Here is a 16,607-nt window from a genome sequence, read left to right on the forward strand (position 1 = left end):
TCCTCCTGAAGAGTGCTATACGATGAAAGAGGGTTGTTGTACAACTTCGTGTCATCCGCGAAGAGGAGGCAAGGGGATTTTAAAATACATGGCAGATCGGATGTGTACAGGAGAAAGAGAATGGGCCCAAGAACCGATCCCTGCGGCACGCCTGACCCAACTGTTCTGTTGGATGAAGATAAAGCATCACCCACTTTCACACAAAATGTTCTGTTGGACAAAAAAGCTGAAATCCAGCTCAGGAGATTTCCACGAACGCCGAGATGATCCAACTTCGAAATGAGACGCCTGTGTGGAACCCGGTCAAAGGCTTTAGAAAAGTCAAGATACAAAACGTCCACCGGAATGCCGCGGTCGTACGACTCAGTCCAAGCAGACAGACCTGTTAGAAGATTAGTAAGAGTGGAGCGGCCGGGAATAAAGCCGTGTTGCTTGTAACTTTAAGTTGGCATTACTATTCAAGATGGCGACCGATTGAATAGCTGTCAAGTGATTTATTCTCAGTTTGGTTTGGCAATTTATCATAAATAGACTCACGCCTGAACAACGCTTGCAAATAGTGCAATTTTATTTCGAAAATAATGATTCTGTGCGGAATACGTATCGCGCACTACGTCCTTTTTGTCGTCGACAAAATCGTCCATTAGAGCAGTTAATTCGATTAACCATGGAACGTTTTCGCACCATGTTTACCCTTACTGATAACTCGCAGAGACGCCGTACGGTGCGCACAGAAGAAGCTATTGCTGCTGTAGAGCGTAGCATTGAGGAAAACCCCTATCCGCCATCGAGCACAGGAATTGGATCTGTGTCCATCCATTTTATGGAAGATTTTGCGGAAGGATCTTGGTTTGCGTGCTTACAAAATCCAACTCGTGCAAGAATCAAAGCTAAACGATCATCAAGTAAGGCGTAAATTCATCGAATGAGCCCAAAATGAGATTGCCGTTGTTCCCGATTTTCATAAGCGAATTTTGTTTAGCGATGAAGCGCACTTCTGGTTGAATGGCTACGTTAACAAACAAAACTGCCGCATTTGGAGTGAAGCCAATCCTCAAGTGTATGTCGAAACACCGTTACATCCAGAAAATCTGACAGTTTGGTGCGCTTTATGTGCTGGTGGAATCATTGGTCCGTACTTCTTCAAAAACGATGATGGCCAGAACGTTACATTCAATGGTGATCGGTATAGAGCCATGATTACTAACTTTTCCATTCTTGAATTGAACAACCATGATGTCCAGGAGCTGTGGTTCCAACAAGACGGCGCAACATGTCACACAGCTCGTGCCTCAATCGATTTATTGAAAGACACGTTTGGTGATCGCCTAATTTCACGTTTTGGACCTGTTAATTGGCCTCCAAAGTTATGATTTAACACTGCTAGACTACTTTATGTATGGCTATGTAAAGTCATTAGTCTATGCGGATAAGCCACAAACCCTTGACCATTTGGAAGACAACATTCGCCTTGTTATTGCCGATATACGGCTACAAATGTTGGAAGAAGTCATCGAAAATTGGACGTCCAGATTGGACCACATCCGAGCCAGTCGTGGCGGTCATATGCCAGAAATCATATTTAAAATGTGATGCCACAAGATTATCTTGCGGATAAATAAAATTAATGTCAATCGAATAATCCATCGTTTTTTTCATTGCTATTTAAAGTTTTATAGCTCTAAAAAAAACACCCTTCAGTAGTTCTCTGTTTCAACTCTTACCAAGATTAATTCTTCTACGTGACTAGTGTGTTAGGTAAAGTAATGATTTCACCAAAGCTTTTCAAGACGAATATCCTATTTCCTAAATGAGGAATGAAATGGGTTTAATTATTTGTAGTACCTATGTACTCCAAGACAAAAACATAATCCAAAGCCAATACATACAAAAAGGCAATAAAGATCATCTGTAATGCAGGTCATCGGTTCAGAATGAACAGTCTACTTTCCAATGATGAAAAAACTAAGACAGTTTCATTTGAAACTAGCCATTCTGGATTCATGACACCGAACAAAATGATTTTAGAGGGGACTCAAATAGAACTTTGCTCATCCATCAAGGTCCTTGGAGTTAATCTGAATGAAACATTGAACTGGATGAAGCATATTGATGAGATATGCAAATCACTCCCAAGGGATTGTTTCTCAATGAGGGTGATAGTGGGTAACTTGAATTTCACGAATATCAAAACTATCTATTATGGATTTTCTGAATCCTGAATTCGATACGGCATTTTATTTTATGGATCGACTATGAAAATAAATGATGTCACTATTATGTGAAATAGTTCCAGCTCTTTACATTCATAAATGTCCCAGCATAGGAGAGCAACCTCTCCACGCAGTCGACTTTCTCACTCCCCGCTAAGGGGAACTTTCACTAAATCTTGGATATTTAAAATATGAAAAGATATGAATAGAATAGAGCTGGTTTGACACGTCCTTGTGGCTCCTTTTCTCCTCTTCCACAAGGTCTAACCGATTCTTATGCTTGTTCATCACCTCTTCATCCTAGATGTACCTAAACGAAACAGCGTTTTCCAGTGTCCGTGAAGTTAGCACCAACGTTTTCGAAAATCAAGAATTTTTTTTTTGTAATGCTACGTCCATAAGTATTGCAGTCTTCTAATGTTTATCGACAAATAATATATCTGGTCTGTTTTCTTTTATCGGTTGAAACCATATGGTCGCAGTACATTTTGAAAATTTCATTCCCCAGATTGTTTTTCGCTTTGTACATGCAGTTTGGCACTTTTTCACACTATATCACTACTAATATAGTTCCCAATTTCTGGTTAAGTATTTACCCTGCTGCATCTAGTCTTTTTCATATTTATTACGTGCAAACAATTTTATGTTGGATTGTTTCAATTGTTTTCACACAAATCGGCTTCACACAATGTTATGTTTGTAGGCTTTTTAGTTTCATATAATGATGAGACAGTTCCACAATGTTTAGTAGACTGTCTCCTTTATCCTCGGCAGTATTGTTTTATCAAGATGCTGTGGGAATGGTGCTAGTGTGCATCATCATCAAGGATCTCGTTTTGCGTTGAATGTTTTTGATATCTGTTTTGCTCTTTTGCTCCAAGGAATTTCACCGAAGGAGTATGTTGATATTGATCGTTGATTCTCCTAATAAGAGAGAGGTAGGGAAATGGAAAGAGTATATTTGCTTCTCCTTGTCCACTTCTCAGTCAGTAGTAATTTGAATTTTTGTTAAGAGGGGTCTATACCGTTTCAGCAGTCAGTTCAAAAATTAGTACGCTGTATTTCACGCTAGAGACCATCGATTTATAAGAGGTTTTTAAGTATCAATAAACACCACCCCGAACAAAAAACATCACCTGCCTCGATGATAATCGCTAGTTTTGATTTCTCGGGTGATTTTGCTAATCGTTTCCTTTCTAAAGTCGTTTGCACTTGTTTTCTTTTTTTTTCGGAAATTTTTACCTACAATAAATTCCTTGATTTCTTCGACGCCGATGAACAATGCATAAGTAATATATCTGATTCTCACATTCACAATCGATCACATACGATTGTTGAAAGATTACCTATCACACCACAGGCATGCAAAGCTTCGGAAACTAAGGCCCAGTTTCACCAAATGCTTTAATCTTGACTTGGCTCTTAAGTGAGGCCTTAGATCACGATTAATGTAATGTAGCGTTCCACCACATATCAAAGCGCCATTTAATCGACCAATCGCGATTTAGCACTAATCGGCCATTTTTGGAGGATTACAACCTTTCAAATTGAGATTAATAATTATTTATCCGTATGGAACTCTTGTCTATGTAATTATTTTTCCGGAAATTTCTAATTTTTGGGTCAATTTCATCAAAATATGACTATATGTATAGGCTCAATATTTCCCATTTAAAATACACGTAGGTAAACTTTGTTTTTGTGTTTTATGAAATTTATTGCAAAGAATAATTTATTGATATGTTTGATTGAAATATTATTTAAGAAGCAGTTAAACTTGTTAATAAAAATAAATAAGTTAATTAAATTACTTATATGGTTTTTTTTTCCAGAATATGTGGTTTTGTGAAATGGGATAATTTCTTTTTAACTTCTGCAAGTTTCCGACATTTCGAAGCACATCACTTGACAGTTTCGGTAGAAATTAACTTTGTTTTTTGTGTACAAGATGACAAATGTTTTGAATTGTTATGAGTTATGAATGAATGACACCTGACACCTAGCGCCAATGGTGGTCATCACTGCTAATACGATACAGAACACTATATAACTTTTTGTTCACAACGTTGCCAAATGGTTTGACTATTTAAACGCGATTTGGTTAATCGCGATCATCTTCGGACGGGTTGATGCATGGTGAAACAGAAAACACTGTTAAGCCTGCTTTAGTAACAAGCGGAGTTTAATCAATCTGGGATCAAGTGCTGTTTGGTGAAACTGGGCCTTAATGGGATTAAAAACATATGTTCCGCTGAGAACATTTAGCATTTATTAGTAAGTAGTTTCGAATTCAGAATTGTAGAAATTTTGTTGAATGTTGAATGTATAAACAACTTCCACGTAATTCGAAGTGTTGTTTTCCGTCTTTGTGAAATACATTCCATCCCTCATTAAATTAGGGTTATAGGCAATGCTGCTTATATTAGTTGGGTTGCCATGTGTTATTTATTGAACTGGCGGCTTAGTAAAGACGGTTTGTAGATTTTTATTGCAGGGAATGTTTATAAAGGCAGCAAAGCGGACCAATTTCATGTTGTTTTTTCAGAAATATGTAAGGACGGCCACAAACTGGGCTAAATTGCCACCCATCGAAAAGAGGCACCTGAAACAGTCGCTTCACTGTTTCACCCCTAACGCCGGCCCTGATTTTACTACAAGAAGTCTTGTCAGAGGCTGAAAAAACGGTTCTTCCAAAATTAAAAATGAGGACGTAAAAACGTAGTATGAATTTTTGCATGTGGTAGAAAAGGACGATAAATCAGAGGATCGTTTAAGATTGATTCAATCATTCTGAAAAGTGGTAGGATCTCAAAAACGCTTAGGAGCGAGGAGTAGTTGAACTTTGGCAGATCACGTGAAACCCACGTCGTATGACCCCTTTTAGAATTTCTTTAATGTACGAAGAACTGGAAAAACTCAAATTGTTACAATATCGAGTTGTAGACTATTCTGTAACGGTTGGCACGTAGACATCGCTTTGCGATATGCTATTGCACTTTATTAACAAACTCTTGTACAACCTTTAATGCAATATAGAGTTCTAATATCAATAGAAAAAACTTTATAGCATCATAAAAAAGTTTCAGACGATGTATGGTACATCGTAAAATGAAGTCTTCGAAAATTCTGGCTTCCCGCTTAATCGATCGTCTGGGTCTCTAGAATCGATTCCTATGTATCGTAAGAAGTTCATCTCTTGACCAAAGCTCAACAGAATGTATGCTCAAAAAACTCAAATCTCAGATTTCGTAAGGACCCTAAAGCTCAATCATCCTTCGTGGAGATCAAAAAGCTTGTTTGAACTTTTGATGTAAAAAGCTCATTCAAGATGATCGGGTCGCTACCATGTCTAATGGTCGACACAAGCTGCACGGCTTCTCTCGCTTACCTACTTGATGCACCTAATTTTCTAATAATGTTGACAATAAATATCAGACAATTTGGGATATACTTACCACTCTGTAGAAAGTCTCTAATTCAATTTCTTCTGAATAGACTTCGTCCTACCAGAAATTCGGCTCTCGTTTCGTTGACCCAATTGGGTATTAGGTTAGTAGTAGTCTGAAGTTTAATTCCAATGTACATACTACCCTAAATACATTCTCATATACGCACTCCATTGGAATTTCATATCATGTCTAAATTTTAATCTTGACCCTCTTTCCAACGCAGAGCAACCTTTTTGGTGGCATTGTAGTTCCACCTCGTTTTATGATCGATAGCTACACAATGTCTGCCAAATTGATGTCTGCTAAATTGATGTCAACCTATATTCTGCCACTCGAAATCGTTTGACAAGAATTATAACCTCTCAGATAATTCAATAACTGGGGTTCCCCATTTTTTGAATTGTGTAAATGTCCGAAAAAAACTTTTTTTTTTTTCCCTTTTTTCAATGACGAATACGAAAATGCCAATTTAAGTAGGCATTCCAGTTCCACTCTCTGGAAATAAACGAGGCAAACCAACCCAACTTGTATACTAACGGGTGTTTTTTTTCGAGGTATATAACTTCAAGTTGGCATCACTGTTCAAGATGGCAACCGATTTAACATCTGTCAAGTGATTTATTCTCAGTTTAGTTTGGCAATTTATCTTGAACAGACTCACGCCTGAACAGCGCTTACAAATAGTGCAATTTCATTTCGAAAATAATGGTTCTGTGCGCAATACGTATCGCGCACTACGTCCATTTTATTTTGTTTAGCAATGAAGCGCACTTCTGGTTGAATGGCTACATTCTCTAACAAAACTGCCGCATTTGGAGTGAAGCTTATCCTCAAGTGTATGTCGAAACACCGTTACATCCAGAAAAACTGACTGTTTGGTGCGCTTTATCGGCTGGTGGAATCATTGGTCCGTACTTCTTCAAAAACGTTGATGGCCAGAAGGTTACAGTCAATGGTGATCAGTATAGAGCCATGATTACTAACTTTTTCATTCTTGAATTGAACAACCATGATGTCCAGGAGCTGTGGTTCCAACAAGACGGCGCAACATGTCACACAACCCGTGCCACAATCGATTTATTGAAAGACACGTTTGGTGACCGCTTAATTTCACGTTTTGGATCTGTGAATTGGCCTCCAAGATCTTATGATTTAACACTGCTAAACTATTTTCTGTGGGGCTATGTAAAGTCATTAGTCAATGCGAACAAGCCACAAACCCTTGACCATTTGGAAGACAACATTCGCCGTGTTATTGCTGATAAACGGCCACAAATGTTGGAAAAAGTCATCGAAAATTGGACGTCCAGATTGGACTACATCCGAGCCAGCTGTGGCGGTCATATGCCAGAAATCATATTTGAAATGTTATGCCACAAGATTATCTGGCGGATAAATAAAATTCATGTCAATCGAATAATCCATCGTTGGTTTATTGCAATTTAAAGTTCTATAGCTCTTAAAAAAACACCCTTTATATGAAGATGCGCATTTTACCAGTTATCATTAAGGTTTCTTGAAAATTTTTGGAAATCCAAGTAATCATTGATATAACTTTCCAAGATTTGATTTTTTTGTATGACCTTTCATATTTTCAGAGTAAATATCGAAATACTTGTGATTAATACTGAGTGACTAACATTTTCTTTTATTCTACTGAAATTGTGTATTTCGAAAGGTTAAAAAAATTCGGAAATTCTTGAAACCATTTATTTGAAGTTTGATCTTTCAATATCCATCAGAGTAGAATGCACATTTTGATTGATAATTCCAAAATATATTCTCAAGCTGACACATCGCTATGACATATTCTCCTAAATTAATTTAAATTAATTCACTATTTCTATGAACAGAGAAAATATTCAGCAGATTCACACAACAAGCAAGGCTGTACAAATTATCCATTAACATTGACGGGTTTCTCGCAGGAAATTTACAAGTTTATCACAAGGTGGGTAGTTTCTATACAAATCAATGGTGGTAAGTGTCCTGATAAGCTTTGAAGACAACTTTTAACTTGGAAGTAACATTGTGTACAATTTTCAAAAAGGAAGCATTGCAAAATTCTCCAAACCCATCGTACAAAAAATACGTTCCATTCAACTTTCAACTTCGTCATATAAAAATTCCTTCCATTATTCACTCCTTATCTTTTTTTTCTTGTGCGTTCTATCAATATTCACAATGATAAGTTAACAGGCTTGTCGAAAACTTATCAGGATCACATACAACATATGGAGAGGTGAATCAAATTCTATCTCAACTTCCTCTATGAGAAGAAAGGCTCAAACTATACAATATTTTAATGTTTGAAAAATTACATTGGAATCTGAAATAAAATTAATTAATTGGAATTATATCTTATTATGAAAAATGATGGAGAAACAATTGATTTCCTTTGTTACATTCAAATTGAAGTACAAAAAGAATAAATTTGATGTAAGCGTTGCTGAGAGAAGAAAAATCAGTAAAAGTGAAATGATTTTTTTGAAAGCCGAACAAAAGGAATAAAACTTAATTTTTAGGAGCGAAAAAATCGATGATGAAGTATTCTAGTACATATGAATTCAAGAATTTAATTCAGATCTTCTGGCTTCAAATGCTAAGTAATCAGAAGAACAATTGACTCTAGAATCTCAGTTATTTTGGTAGAAATGATTCCCTTATTGAATCCTGTATTCACATGGAGTATTCTCCGTTTTAATTAAGTGATTGCAATATGTCCTATTAATCTAACTAAAGTTTCAAATTTCGATTGTAACAGAAATAAAATTTTTTGAACGAAATAACCTCATTAATTAAAAAAATATAAACTTATGGATTATTTACAACGTCCTCGACAATAAACTGAACTCCATCAGAGAAATGACAGGAAAGTGTTTTCACAAAGATCACTTCACAGCACTTTGTATAGTTTTGACTGCTGTAATTTTTAAATTTATCACATAAATACAAGTGGATCAGCACTTATCACAATTTTCCATGGATTTAGTTCACTTCTTCACAGTCAATTTAGGCTCCACATAACTATTCCACAAGATAAAGCTATGAGTATGGCGAACGGAGCGAAAACATTACTGCTCGAACTCTTCACTGAAAACAAAAATAAAACACTCAATTATAGCAAAAAATGGGTAGATATTTGGAATGAGAGAAACTACTGTTTTAAATTGGATAGAGTATACATATTAATTTTTTTTTAGGCTAATTGAAAAATCCCCGGTCTGATGCACAGATGGCGGTGCTAGTATTGAATCCATATGAGTTTTAGTACCAACCAACGATACGTTTCAAAATTTGACAGAAGTCCGACTATTACTTTGTGAGATATTGCGTTGTGAGTGTAGCTACTTTTGTTATTGGAAAAAAAGAATTTCGTGGGCTCATTAAATTTTGCTTTTGGAAGGGAAAAAATACAGTTGTTGCAAAATCTTGGCATGATGAAGAGTTTCCGGGGTCTGCACCAGGAAAATCAGTGATTGGTATGGTATGCTAAGTTTAAACGTAGTCAAATGAGCACCGAAGACGGCAAACGCAGTGGACGTCCAAAAGAAGCTATCACCGATGAAAAAATCAAAAAGTTCACAAATTAATTTCGATTGACCGCGAAGAGAAGTTGATCGAGATAGAAGACATTGTGGAGATATCATCTGAACGTGTACATCCTATCATTCACGAATATTTGTACATGAGAAAGCTGAGTGCAAAATGTCTCCATCATTTCACTCTGGAGTCCAATCGATAGTCAGCTGAAGTGACTGCACACGATGAACCGAATCCAAAGCGAGGAAAAACACAACAGTCAGCTGGCAAGGTGTTATGGTATCAGTATTCTTTGATTACCTCCAAAAAGGATAGACCATCAACAGCGATGATTATATAGCGTTATTTAGAGGATGAAATCGTTGAAAAACGACCCCGATAAAAAAAAAACAATGGCAAAATTGCATGAATCCACCGTATTCGCCCGATTTGGCCCCCAGAGACTTTTTCCTGTTCTCAGACCTCCAACGAATGCTCGATGGAAAGAAATTTATTGCCAATGAAGAAGTAATCGCCGAAACTGAGGCCTATTTTGAAGCAAAAGACAAATCGTACTACAAAAATGGTATCGAAAACTTGGAAGATCGCTATAATCGCTGTATCGCCCCCGAAGGCAACTATGTTCAATAATAAAATCGAATTTTGCCAAAAAATGTGTTTTGCTATGGTAGACCGGGGACTTTTCAATTGGCCTGTTAAGCAAGATTTAGTTCAGTCTCTTTTCATTTACTCTAACTGAAGTACCTTATGCCCGCCACTCACGAAGCGTTTCTTCCAGCGTTTGGTAGCTAGCGTCGAAGAGATTCCAGTCAGACAGCTCGGGACACGGCCGTACGACTGTAAATCAGAGTATGAACTTGACTGCCCGACTGGAATCTCTTCGACGCTAGCTACCAAACGCTGGAAGAAACGCTTCGTGAGTGGCGGGCATTATACCTAATTCAAGGCCTAATATTCGTATTCTTTTATAGTATAAATATGTTAGTGACACATAAAAAAAAGTTGAAATTAATGATCATATCGATCTTATATTCATCTCTTCCGTTTAATACCTGTTGATTGTCATCTCTGTTCAGTGATAGCATAATCAATCATCGCAAATCAATTGGTGATTTATGGAATTTACGAAATCTTAAAATATCACAAAGCATTCGGAATATTGAATGAAGTCAAAAAAGCTCACTAACCCAGAAGAAGTGCCTCCCTCATATCCTTCACTGGCATGCTTTGCACTACACTTTCTCTGTCGCCTCTCCACAGTTCTGGTGACATCGAGGCAATGCACTTGACTCTCATAGAACCTCCTAAAAAATGACGATTGCTCAGAGTAAACCTCAGCCCAAGGGTTACTGAGATGAGTCCGTGCTTGTGGTGTGTGTGGGGATACCGAACTAGCGATGCCGGTGTTACCACCTGTAACAAAAAAAAAAATCGATGAATTATAACAATATACTCTACATATGATAAGATATCGTCTCAAAAATAGAGAAAATCATTGATTGCAATAACATTTAAAGAATATGAAATGAAAATATTCGATAGATATCATGACAGAGTTCTTTTCAACAATACCAAATCTCAATAAAACACTAGTTTCTACGTTATTCTAAAGTGTTCATTCGAGATATGCAACATACTATGCAGTTTCAGTTGTTCTTCCAATTGTTTCAGAGTCAGAGTCAGAGACAAAAATAATAATGAAATGAGCTGTTTCAATTCTAATTTTTTCTTATAAAACTTGGATAGTACATCAAGGAGTACATGATTGAATTTGGAGAAAAAAATCGTGAAGGTTTTTTCATGTAAACAATTTTTGTTACTTGAATATTGTAGCCGTTTTTTGCAAGTTTTTCAAATTTTACAACAAACCAGTTCTTCGAAGAGATCCTAAGTCGATATTTATGTTGTATATATGCCTAGAGCACGTGTTTCCAATAATTGTCATTTGATTCGTGATTCTTTGAATTATATGAACATTCTAACTTACACAACTCAGTGATATGAAACCTGATTCCTGAAATTCTTCATGTACCTAAGCATTGCATCCAGTAGCTCATAAATCGCTGAGAGCAGATCTCATGAAAAATACGTAATTTTCGGGTGCAAAGATGTGAATAAGTTGGCGCAACTGTCACCCCATTTTATTCCATCACAGAAAACTGTCTCGTACCGTGCGATGTTGTGGCATGTTTTATATCGTACTAGTCGGAGAAATACATACATTTATTATTACCAGTGATGTGGGTTTCAATTCCCACGGAAGAAAATGAGACTGAACCTAAAATTATCATTTTTTGGGTACTGGAAATATAAAAAAAAGAATATTGATCATTGTCATCGTATCAGACAAGATAATTACATTCTTTTGATATAGCTTATGTCGAAATGTTATAGCAATTTTGTTGAGTTGATAAAGTTTCACTTTAACCACGAGGGTAGATAAAGTAACACTTTAAGAGCAAGATAAAATGTTTCAACACTACTCTTGTTATAGATCTCTATTTTTCTTTGCTCATTAACAGTTGAAACCATAAAAATATTCAGATAGAAAAAAGGTTTTTCACCATTTTCTATTATTTATATTGATACGATGTTTATATTTTTGAAACACGACACGACACAGAAATCTAGTGTTCCCATGTGAAAAAAATAACTTTGAGTCATAGCTTCGTGATTGAAAATCTTGTTAAAAGGAGGAGCACGCCACTGGATTCTACGTAAACAAGTGCCTGTATGATGTTTCAATTTAACATCTCTAACATCAGTTTAAGCGGAGATATAAATGTTTTTTGATATCGCCAATTCTTCCAATTTTCAAGTTATAAGCGAAAATTGGAAGTTGGCCAAAAATGAATACCTACTACTCTTGTTACTTTCTAAGAAAAAGAGAACAAGAACGGGGTATCAGATTTTGTCTATTTCCTAAAACATCAAAATTTGCCCACCCTGTACAATAAATAACTAGTATATCAAATCTTCATTAATAATTAATATTGACAATATTGAACCAAAACCTACGTAAAACCTTAGGTACTATACTTTCAGTGGGCATTGAATTTCGGACACCCTGTACTAAAATTATCATTATTCATAGATATATTCATTACTCTTGAATCATACAGTTGTATGCCGCCATTTTTTGGGTGGTTAGAAGTAGCATGGATGGTAGTATCAGTACGTGTCCTGTGTAGTTTTTTAAAAATACCGAAACTATGAAAGTTGTTAGTTCTGGTTATTGTTGAATCAAGAAAATTAAATGCATTGTTATGTTCAATTTTAGAAGTGAATTTAATCAATGGGTGAATATTATTGATAAACTCTGCAAATAAAGAAAAAAAAATCACTCTGTATGACACATTCGAACTTATGCAACTCAGTGATATGAATCCTGATATTCGGCAAGTAAGGGTTGCATCCAGGATTTCATAACTCGCTGAAAGCAGACCTTATGAAAAATACGATTTTTCCGAGTGAAAGATGTAAATATGAGTTGGCGTTACTGTCATCCCTCTTTTATTTCATCAGAGAAAATTGTCTCGAACCGTATCATGTGGCGGCATGTTTTACATAGTTCTTTCTGCAGGAAAACATGAATTTATTATAATGAGTCATATAGATCCATATGTTACGGAATACAATTCAACCTGACCCTGAAATCATCATTTATAATTGTTTGAATAGTCAGAAGAAAAATTACGAGATTATTGAGTCATGTCAAAAACACATACGTACTCATTTAATTAAGATTGACCTATTCACCCGCAAAACTAAACCTCACAATGTCAAATCTTTTCTTTTTAAGGTATTCCTTGAATAAATCTCACACCGATCGGTCTAGGCACTGTTATAACTAGGCTTCGGATAAATAAGCATTAAAAAAGTCGAAGTATGCATCTAAAAATAGGCTTTCGAATAGGTACTAAAAAAACTATTATTAGATCAAACTAAAACAAAAAGTTTTCAGATTATTACCACTAAACTTCACTATAACATAATATTATATAATGAATGGTCAATTCATTGTCAATGCATTGCATATAAAACAGTTCTTTTATGATTTTTCCCCTTATGTGTAGATACTGCGAATTTATAATTATTGAATATGCCTCGAATTAAGAAATTTCAATAGGAATCAATAATAAACATATTAGTTAGTTATTTAGTTAGTATCGATTAATTTTGAATTACAAAAGCCGATTACGATTTGGTCTTGTGTTTGATGTGGATTAGAATAAATGGAATCGGGGTTTCATTTCAATGTTTCATTGGGTTATTAGGTTTCTCGCTGATGACAGAAATAATACCTTCCATTTAATCCATTGACGAGAAGCTAATCTTTTATATCCTTAATGGATTCGATTGTGATCGGCTAAGTTTGGGTGAATGATTGCGGGAATTGTGGATATGGTGGGTATTTATTGTTTTATTCATTTCCCAACATTTCGTCTATCAAACTTGATTTGCTTTCGACCGTTTTATCACTGAATATATCAAAATCGTTTCAGCATTTATTGAAATCGGGAGCGAAGTATAGTTGCTTTTGAAATCCTAACCAAAAGTTTACAGTTAATAGTTCAATTGAAGTCTATAAATTGTTGAGGTGAAATATAAAATATTGTGGTATATATTCCTATTTTATGGCTTTGACTGCCAAGGTCATCAGCAGGGTGATCGATAAGAAATACACAAATGGAGATATTATTATTATTATTATTATTATAACGTGATACAGAGTTGAGGCTTAGCCTGTAAACTCTAAAATATGTTAAAATAAGTAATGTTGTCACAAATTACAAGATTACAAAAATATTGAAAAAAAAAATTATAAGAAGAAAGGGATGAAAACAAAATTCATGCTATTGAATGAAAAAAGTTCACAAAAAAAAAAAAAGAATTCAATTTCACAAACACAGTGCATTCTGTGAGGCCCACAAGTCAAGTTTGTTCTTGAAACTGTTCACACTAGGCGCACAAACTATCTCGGTCGGCAATCTGTTCCAAACCTCGAATACTCTGTTGGAGATGAAGTACTGCCTGGTGGTGGTAAAGAATCTCTCACGTGAGAGTTTGAATCTATGTCCTCTGAGATTATTCGAGTTGAGCACAAAAAGATGACTGAGGTCACAACCGAAGAGACTATGTAGCGATCTGTAAGTTATTATGAGATCGCCCCTCAACCTCCTCAACGAGAACCTGGAGATATTCATTAGGGCTAACCTACTTTCATAATCTGGACGCACAAATAGCTTTACACCAACTGAAGCAAAGAAATACAATGAATTGTAGAGGTTTGGAGAGATCTTTGCGTAGAAATATCTGTAATTATTTCAATTATAGATATAACTACTGAGAACGGTAATATCGATGATCAAATTTGGACCTCATAATCGACCTACAAGGAGCCCCGACTTGAATCCTATCGATTTTTTTAGTTTGGAGTTACCTAAATTCAGAAGTTCACTCGACACGAATAAATGATAGAATTTAACTTCTTTAGATAATCACTTTGCAACAAATTGAAGAATAATCAAGAAATAATAAGAAAATCAATAACTTATCTAATTAAATGAGCACAGAAATGCATTGGGCAGAAGGGTAGCCATTTTGATCAATTTCTGTGGAACTTTTCTCTATGTTTCCAAGGGTTTTTTTGAAGCATTGAGGTTCTTAATGAAGATGTTGTGTATTTCAGGACTCATTTCATTTTTTTCAATTTAGATATTCCATGAATAAATTGTATCCTCGATGTTATCGTTTTCAATGGCGATATCACTTATTAAAAGCATTACAGATATATTACAACAAAGACCTCCGAAACCTTGTGCATTTCATTGTGTTTCAATTTTGTGACCACCAAAATTCAATCAAATTGGTAAAATTGATAAATAACGAATGAAATAGAATTTTTCTTTTTTAATTTTGGTTAGTGTATTGTCTGAATATTCAGGTTAGACTAGATTCATTGAGTATTGAAACCACATGCGAAAGTTCGGGGAATACCTTGCACGCTGTATCCTATACAATTCAAGAAATGTTCATCAATTTCTCCTAGGCCGGACCTGAACAAAAATTAAGTTACTATGTCCGTATGAAGTAGTTGTTGCAGAAAATAAAGGTACCGAATATATAAGGTGTTTCTATATATCGATTATAGAGAGATAGACCCGTCAAATAAAGGTTATTCTGACTCACCTCAGTGTCTTTTATCTACCCTTAGCTTCCACCCATTTACCAATGAGTTACCCTGTATATCAATCATTTAAATACTTCAATATTCAGGAAATAATCTATCCTTATACCTATCAAACACGACCTATGAATTTAACTGGTTCAAATTAGCAAAATATATTTTGCATAATATCGATTTGAGGTAAATAATTACACGTAGAGTAATTTTGAAAATATTTTTGAATAATTCAACTATTTTCCAAGAAAAACACTTTCAAAATATTTCGAAAGTTTGATCGATTAAATTTGTTAATGCTAGTTTAGGAATCTCGAAAATTAATGATTCAAAACAAATCATTTTATTGGTCTCATACCCTTTACCCTAATAGGTGGCAAGTTTAAATCAATTATTACGGACCTGTTGTTCGTTTATGTACCAATGCAGTATGGACGCTGGATAGCTCCTGCCTGACGTGCAGTTCAGATTTATCTCGTCCCCAATTTGATACTGAGGTTCCACCCCTGTTATCACTGGGTCCTCCTGCGGAAGTGCTGAAACAAACCAATTTCCGTTGTTAATTTGACCGTACGAGAATGAGAACATTGCAGATACCAATGATTAAATCTTCATGAATGCAGTAGGTAGGGAAACGGGATGAATCATGGAAATTGATATTAGTACGTCCCCTGGCTAACTTAACCAGCGTAAGAATGCTAAATACAGAGTGTCCCAGTATAAGTGGTTGGAATATGGCGCAATAGTCAAAGATCAAAATCGATTCTTATTAAGTTAATTTTTTCCGTTCACTGATTGAATTTTCTACGATTATAAAGATGCAACCAAAGCAAAATTTTCCATATACATAAGCGAACAACTTTACTTCCGCCGTTTTTTTTTTCGAAATTCTAGGCTTTATTGTAAAAAACTGGTTATATTTTTACAATTCAAAGAATTATCCATCTCTGGCCACTTCTTTTTACCATCTTTCGGGCAGCGTACGGGTCTTGCATTGAAAAAACTGGTCAAGCTCTGGTAAGCCGTGCCGTGTGCCATTGATCGAAACAAGTGATAGTCCGAAGGAGCAACGTCTGGAGAATACGGCGGGTGGGGTAGAACTTTCCATTTCAACGTTTTATGTCTTGACTTGACCATTTCTGCATAATGGGGTCGAGCATTGTGATGCTGTAAAATCACTTTATCATGTCTCTAGTTGTATTGCGGCCGTTTGTCTTT

The 16,607-nt window shown here is 35.6% G+C and overlaps 1 protein-coding gene across 2 annotated transcripts in view; it reads right to left on the reverse strand.

Annotated features, from left to right (window-relative positions):
* Window positions 1–7,363: 7,363 nt before the first annotated feature.
* LOC123673086 overlaps window positions 7,364–16,607 on the reverse strand; it is a 179,391-nt gene continuing 170,147 nt past the window's right edge. For both annotated transcript variants that reach the window (XM_045607511.1, XM_045607510.1), the window contains 3 exons: window positions 15,792–15,925; window positions 10,393–10,618; window positions 7,364–8,755 (listed from right to left, as the gene is read on the reverse strand). In XM_045607511.1, coding sequence (XP_045463467.1) covers window positions 8,670–8,755; window positions 10,393–10,618; window positions 15,792–15,925 — 446 coding nt within the window. In that variant the 3' untranslated portion in view covers window positions 7,364–8,669. The remainder of the gene's footprint in view (window positions 8,756–10,392; window positions 10,619–15,791; window positions 15,926–16,607) is intronic.

Source organism: Harmonia axyridis, chromosome 2 (genome assembly GCF_914767665.1).
Source record: "Harmonia axyridis chromosome 2, icHarAxyr1.1, whole genome shotgun sequence".
In the NCBI taxonomy this organism is placed as follows: Eukaryota; Metazoa; Arthropoda; class Insecta; order Coleoptera; family Coccinellidae; genus Harmonia; species Harmonia axyridis.